At 34.4% G+C, this 8,264-nt stretch overlaps 1 protein-coding gene across 1 annotated transcript in view; it reads left to right on the top strand.

The window, feature by feature from the left end:
- The window catches only part of VPS13A (vacuolar protein sorting 13 homolog A), a 118,347-nt gene that overhangs the window by 26,433 nt on the left and 83,650 nt on the right, over positions 1 to 8,264 (top strand). The window contains exon 14 of the mRNA XM_015812644.1: positions 325 to 387. Within this exon, the coding sequence (XP_015668130.1) occupies positions 325 to 387 (63 nt within the window). The remainder of the gene's footprint in view (positions 1 to 324; positions 388 to 8,264) is intronic.

Here is an 8,264-nt window from a genome sequence, read left to right as displayed (position 1 = left end):
TCGGGTCAGAGGCCGCAACGGCACGACTCGGTCCAGTGCTGCGGCTGCGGCCACATCCCAGGCCGCAGCCTGATCTTCCGCCGAGTCGTGACCTAGATCCACCGGATATGGCCCAAGCTCCGTCAGAAACCCCTCCGGGTCCATCAGGCGCCTGGGACGGAACCATCTAGGCGGTTCCGTCTCCCTGCGGCGGGGGGAACAAGAAAAATCTGGCTTGGGATTTTTGACATCACTTTACAACTGCATTACTTGGTGATGTAAACTCTGTAGAAATACGTTGAAATAGGTTTGTATTGTATGTAACACTTGTACTTTTCTTTATAGGAACTAGAGAAGACATTAGATGTATTCAGCATCACCCTAGCAAGACAACAGGCAGAATTTGAGGTAAATGTCTTCCAAACTACACTGTACAAAATGCAGTGTCTTTAGTTCAGCATTTATAATGTAAAGTATAAGTATAATGTAAAACCATCGAGATTATGAAATTAATACAGGTAGCCCTCGACTTACAACAGTTCGTTTAGTGATCATTCAAAGTTACAATGGCACTGAAAAAAAAGGGACTTATGACCTTTTTTCACACTTATGAACATGGCAGCATATCCATGGGCACCTGATCAAAATTCAGATACTTGGCAGCTGGCATGTATTTATGATGGTTGCAGTGTCCTGACAAGCCTGACAAGCAAAGTCAATGCGGAAGCCAGATTCACTTAACAATGGTGTGACTAACTTAACTATGGTGATTCACTTGACAACTGACAAGAAAGGTCTTAAAATGGGGCAAAACTCACTTAACAATTGTCTTTCTTAGCAATAGAAATTTTGGTCTTAATTGTCGAAAGTCTAAGACTACTTCTATTTATAACATAAAAACTGTGTGGGTCTAAATTTGTGATTATAAAGTTGAAATACAGAGGTTAAAACTAAGACTGCTATAAAACTAAAAATGTTAAAAATGATAACATTAATTAAACTGATGAATATGCTGCTAAAAGAATAATCTGCATCAGCAAAAGCTGTAATTGTATAATCGGAGATTAGAAACAACAATATAATAATAAGTCATGGGCTGTGTCCAGCTTGGTCAACTCTAGCTCACATTTGACTCCTGCAAATTTTGCCATGTAGTACACAGAAGCTGGTATTGAATGTTATGAATGATTTGGAGTCAGAGTGTAATGGGCAGATGTAGAATTGGTCTGAATAACCTGATAGGTAGTAGGAGAATGAGCATAGATGTCTCTGTAAAATAAGAAAAGGAGGATGTGCTCAGTGGTTTCAACTTGCCCGTCATTTCAAGTGTAGAGGTATTCCAGGAAAGAAATCCTGTCTATTACTTCTAACATAGCCAAAGGTTGTCAAACGAGCCAGATTGAAGGTCCTTCTGTAAGATGTGCAGCCAGTGTTGTTGTGTACATTAAGTTGTTAAAGATGGAGAGGTTTGGAGCCTTTACTAAGTCTGATTTGTGCTATACATTCATTGCCCAGGAGTCACTGAATTGCTTCCTTAGCTCAGGAAGAGTTTGAAGGGAAAAGGAACAAGTTATAACAGTTTGGCCAGCAAGGTTTATGTCCTGGTTGACTGTTACCCATTCTTCAGTGGCAAGGGTACTACATCATTTTAGAATGAAGATGTTCTTAGGGAAAATTTGAGTATAGACAACCATTCTTTGGCTTCCACTTTTACCAGATCTTCCTCCAGTCACAGACTGTCATTAATCACTCAGAGGGGTACTTCAAATACTCTTTAAGAATGAGAAATGGACATGCTCTAAAGAGGCAGAAATGCCCAACTGAGCTCTGTAAAATTTTTGTTTTTAGTAATTTAATGACTACAAGTATGTAGAAACCTTTTTTTAAAATCAGAATAACTTTAGAATGGAAAATATATTTATCTGTATTGGGGAAAATACAGCTGCCAGAGCCCTCCATAGAATCTGGAACCTGGAAAATCACCACCTGGTATTNTCCTTCTGTAGCAGCCTGTAGCATTCTTATCCTTTATTTCAGGGGTCTCCCAACCTCCAGGCCATGGCCTGTTCACAACTGGGCTGCGTGAGCTGTGGGCCAGTGTGCACGAGTGTGCGCATAGCTTGACTTTTGCAAACGGTGGCCTAGTGCATGTGCACACATGTGCAGCTCAACTTGCCCGGTTCCCCTCCCCCCCCCACCGGGCCACCAAGTTGCAAAGGTTGGGAACCCCTGCTGTATTTGACTAATTTCAGTAATTCCATTTACATATATTTAAGTTTTGTCAATATTTGTAATAACTTCCATAAACATGCATACCTATAAGATATTGGATCATGATAACTTTAAATATATTCAGTCATTCCTATTTAATTTTTTTTTCAGCTAGTTCGATTGGATAACTTCTTTGCATACTGGAATGTGAAGTCTGAAATGTTTTATCATGATGACTATAAAGAATCTTTGGTGAGTAGACAAAGCTAATAAATCATTTCGAGTATGATTTGTCTGAAATGGATTACAGTTCATTTATATTTTTATACAGTGTCTTTTTAAGCTAAAAAAAGATCATTAATGCTGTAGTCTTGTGCTAGTTAACTTTTTAAGAAGCACTACTGATGAGAGAATCAGTTTCATATGGTGATTAAGGCATTAGGATAGAAAGCAGGAAACTGTGTTCTAATTCTGCCTTAGGCATGAAGGAAGCTGGGTGACCTTGGGCCAGGCACACTTTCTTAACCCTAAGGAGGCAAGGACAAACCACTTGTGGAAAACCTTACCAAGAAAATTACAGGGTCTACTCAAGGCAACTGCCAGGAATCAAAAACTGACTCAAAGGCATTAAAAAAAATGTTCACTGAACTTAGAAAATCTATGTCTGTTTGTTCCCCTTTCAGCTGATCCTGGGAATAAATATTATGTATGAAAATTAATATAGGCATTAACTTGAGAAAAAAAATCAGATTTGTGTGGGAAATAATATACAGCTGTCTAGCAACAAAATACATATTTATTAACAACTCCTTTTCATTGTAAAATGGTCCTAAAATGGTCTTACAGTAAATGGCCCTAAAATAAAACAATGAAGTAATATAAAATAAAATCAATGTAGAATTATAAGGCTAAACTAAAAACAACTGATCAAAATCAAAGTCATTATCTTAGATTTTAATTCCATTTTAGTACTAAGGCCATCCTGCTCCACATTGTAAAGTAATGTTTCTTAGGGATTCTAAATAAAAATACAAGATTAAAAAAAGATGGGAAAATTATCTACACTTTAACAGGAAAAAATGTTTAAATGATTAAAAGTTTGGAATTTAGGTTTGGCATTTTTGAATTCGTATACAGGAAGTCATCATGTTATATCCAGTTGTTCAGGAACTGTTCAAAGTTACAATGTAACTGAAAAAAAGAGCTTATAACTGGCCCTCAAAATTCCTGATATCTTACTGCCCCATCGTCACATGATGAAAATTTACAGTCTCCCCACCGCCACGTAGCCATAGCACCCATTCCCACCCATGACACCCATCTGCAGTTACCTATTGCCCACCTGCAGTACCTGCCTTAGTCCACCCATATAAGCTCATCTACATACACATCAGCCAACCTCATTTTTTTTTAATCCAAATATTATGAAAAAGGTATCACCCATGTATAAGCTGACATTCATATTTTTATATGCTTCCATTTTCATAAGTATTTTATTTGTAGGTAATCTACAAATTATCCATTTTTGTGTGATTTTGGTTTAAAAAATTGAGTGTCAGCTTATCAGTGGATGGGCTTATCTGAGAACCTATACCAGATGTACAGGTACTTTAAAAAGTATTATTATATATACTTATCTATACATTCATCATCCAATAAGCCAAATCCAATTTTGGGGACATATTTTTACCTAAAATTCTCTCTTTATTCATAAGCGTATAGGTACTTTTCCTCAGTTTTCTTGGAAATTTTCAGACTTTTAACCAAAAACCTTAGCAAGTGAAATATTTTAGAATCTTGTCATATCCTAGGACATGCCATTGCAGAGAACCCAATCAGTATAGCAAATGCTCATTAATATTATACCCATTTAACTATCAAATATATATATTTTCTCTCCAAAGACCACAGTAGATATTTGGAATTGAAGACCTGATGTTACTCAGTATTTATTAATGAATTGCTTAATACATAGTCTATGTTTGGACAATTAAAGTGCAATACTGTATTATCATAACTTTTTTTATTCTTCATTAAATAATGCCAAAGGGGGAAATGATTGTTTTCCTCATATTTTTTTCAATCAGACATTATTTTATTGAACTGGGATCAGAGATCAAATTAGTTCTATCTGCTTTCTGCTTCTGATTTTGGCGGTCATCTACTGTGATTAAGCATTCTAGGGGTGACTTAACATTTACATTTCACTGTATTATCATAATACGGTATATATTCTCACATGTTTAAACCAGGAGCCTCTTCTGCATGATATGTAGCCAAAAATATTGAACCTATATATATCCTTGGGTCTTTGTATTTTAAGTTAAAGTTGATCAGTTTAGAATATCGCTTGGGAAAAAATACTCTCTTTGGTTTATGTTGCATTTTGCATTTTTATTGTGAATAAATTTTCAATTCCATTTTTTCCCCAAAAAGAGTCATTTAAAATATGGAATTGCAAGCACTAATGTGATTCCAGAAGGCTATAGTTTTGGTAAGTTTTTAATATTTCCTAACAAACTTACATGTGGAGTACAGTATGCATAGGTAGAATTTCCTCTTGGAGCTACGTTTTTATTTAGTCCAAAAACTTCATTTAACGCAGGCAATTATGGTTAGATTAGATTTGTAAGGAACTTGGGGATCATATTATGTCTGTGTTAAAATGTTACACTGATTTACTTCAATACAAAATACAAAGAGGTATTTATTACCTTGAAAATTCTCTATATGTCTGAAGAAACAAAAATAATAGAAACGTAGAGGTTTCATTGTAAGATAGTGATTGGCACTAGATTATCTATCTAGGACTGAACTTATCATTTTATTGGCACAATTCTACCTTTTTTGCATTATCACAGTAGGATAGACTACAATAGTGATGGGGCTTGTGCTTATAGAGATTATAATAAAAAAAAATTACCTTCCAGAAGATATGTGAGCAAAAACAACATAGTCTTGTCCCTAGTTAGGCAATTGGTTATAACATTTAGCTTTCACTTTGGTGCCTAAAAGTGGATCTTATTTTCTTATCCCTCCATAAGGAACATTCATATAATATTGAAAAAAATTAATCTGTTTGCATGACCTATTTGTTTCTTGATTAACTTTTTCAAAATTCTCCTTTTTAGTATTCCGTCCGATTTCAGCTAAAGCTAAACTCCGTATGAATCCGCGATCCGATGTTGACTTTTCTGCACCAAAACTAGATGTGGATGTAAACCTTCAGGATATAACCATTGAATTTAATAAACCACAGGTAACTGTATAAATGATTTAGATTTTTATAGCAACCTTTTTTATTTCCTCAATTAAATTTTCATGGTTCTATTTGCATCTTTTTACAAGATTATAGTTTTCGGTAATCCTTGAAAGAATTCCCAAATTTATATTTGAGTAGGCTAGTATATCAAGGTTATTTAAGTGTCAAAAATGTGCCCCAGGAAGCAGGCAATAGCAAGCCACTTCCAAAATATTGTCAAGAAAACTATAGAGACTTGTCAGACAGCCACCAGGAGTCAATACTAACTCAAATACAGTCAATTAATCAATTATAGCGCTATCTGAGGATGGGACTTTTCATTCTCCTGAATTTTTAGCCATATTGTGGGACATATACTTTAACGCCTATCTCTTTATGGAATTCAGTTCATCAGTTTTGAAAATCCCTGTGGGTGCAATTAGAAAATGTATGTGTGATACTTTAATAACATTTTGTTCTTGTTTTAGTCCAAACTGTATATTGGAAATGATATTGAAATATAAACATGTTTGCTCATAATAACATAGTAAACTATACATAATCCTGGTTTAAAATACATATCCTGGTTTAAAATGTACACAAATCCTGGTTTAATATATATATAAAAGTAGAAGAACAGATAAATATTTAATCTTGTATGTCATCTTGACACACATGAAAGGTGAAGGACATGAGAACTCAGCTCTAGCAGGAAAACATTATTTCAGAGAACCTACAAAGTGATAATTCCCAAAGTCTTATTTCATTCCGTGGCTTTCTAGACATATGACATATGAACTAATTTTCTTGCGTTTTATATGTTCTCATTGCCAAACAATAGGAAAACAGTGAGCAATCTTGAAAAGGATTTCATTTTTTTTTCTATTCCACAGCTTCATTTTTTTAGATATTAGTGAAAGTCAACAGAAAAGTATCATAGACAAAATATTCATAATCTGAGATGAAATATCTAAGAACTATATACTTAATAATTTTCATTAAAGGGAAGGGCTTTTGACTGAACATATGCATGCAATAATACTACTCAGTTTTATATATGAGTTTACATGTTCGTGTGTGAGAGAGAAAGTGATCATATCTGACTCTTCATTTTTCAAGACCCACACTGAGCATTAGCCAACAAAGGTTAAATATTTCTCATTGATTCTAGGAACTATTTTAGCTATCTTCCTTTCACTATATCTGCAGGTTTGCAAGAGGAAAAAGCTCACCAGAATAGCACTTATTGTTTAATCTAGGATGAAATACAATTAATCTGTTACTATGCAGTGCACCACTTTGCTATATATATTGCACCCCTTGTTCTTATAGAAGCAAAAATTAGGAGGGCAGACAACAGCATGGAACAAATTCAAGGTTGCCATCTACAGAACACTGTGTTGTATAATTGCTAATATGGATCTTTCTCTGATTGATCTATTACTGTCCTGATTTCTAGCCTTGTGTCTTTAGTCACAATACCAAACTGACTCAGCTACAGTTTAGATAAAGAACATTTAAGGATTTGTTCTTCTAGATTAAATTCTTTAGTGATTTATCATTCTGCTTAAAGTACCCTAATGGAATGCTTCTGAGGTACGTATACTAATTTTCAAAATATTTATTTTATTCTGCCTATAATACAGGAATCTTCCCCAGTCTGGCAGCTCTCCCCTTGGAACAATAAGATAAGGCTCCAAGGAGTTCAGGAAGGGCTGGTTCTGGCCCTCTTACAGTTGTACAGTGACTTTAAATTTGCCCCGCGCTTCATCACTCCTTCCTGTCAGGCTGGATACTTCCCAACATTATTCAGTTTTACAACATTCCACACATAGCCATGGGGATTTTTAATTATGTATTTGAATCAGTATTGATTTGCAAACAACTTGAAATAAATATATCTGCCAAAGAGCAGATTTTTCTTGGAATAATTATTACTTTAACTCAAAGTTAAATACTCCATTGTTATTATAAAATGAAAGCTTTTAATATTCCAGTCTATTCGACCTTTAAATAATGTAACTTTAAGACAAATGCTGTTTAGATTTTGTTGTAATTATTATACTATACTAATAGTAAATATATTTTTGCATTTTTTCTTGCAGTATTTCAGTATTATGGAACTCCTTGAATCAATTGATATGATGACTCGAAATTTACCATATAGGAAATATAGGCCAGATGTTCCTGTCCACAACAATGCTAGGAAATGGTATACATCCAATAATTTTTGGAAACTTCTACAATTCTGATGCTTTTTAAGTTAGAATATTCTCATAAACTGGAACTCAAAATCCCAAAGAAACTTGATAGGGAAGAATTTCATAAGTACCCTTTTTAATAAAGTAATAGGCTTAATTATTGTATTTTGGGGAAGAGAGTCAAGAATTATGAACTAATTTGTGAAGATTGCTTTACTAAAATATAATTTAAGAAGAAATATTAATTTTCCATGTAATATTATGTCCTAACATTTTTTTTACTTTTTCTATTAGGTGGCGATATGTTACACAAGGCATTCTTGAAGTAAATGTCCAACCTAAGCTACAAATGTGGTCTTGGGAACATATTCGATACCATAGGAATCAAGTGAAAAGTTATAAAGAGCTCTATAAAATAAAAATAACTTCAAAGAAGGTTATACAAGACAGTTTGATTATGTTGGAGGTTAGAGGTTTTAAATCATCATGTTTATCACAAACTAAAAAATAATCGTTTTCCAAAACATAATGGTAGATTGCATACTTACCGTATATACTCGAGTATAAGCCGAGTTTTTCAGCCCATTTTTGGGGCTGAAAAATGCCCCCCTCGGCTTATACTCGAGTCAGCA

The sequence above is a fragment of the Protobothrops mucrosquamatus genome, unplaced genomic scaffold, assembly GCF_001527695.2.
Source record: "Protobothrops mucrosquamatus isolate PMUCROS unplaced genomic scaffold, P.Mucros_1.0 scaffold_64, whole genome shotgun sequence".
Classification (NCBI taxonomy): Eukaryota; Metazoa; Chordata; class Lepidosauria; order Squamata; family Viperidae; genus Protobothrops; species Protobothrops mucrosquamatus.
This window is presented reverse-complemented; position numbering and strand designations above follow the sequence as displayed.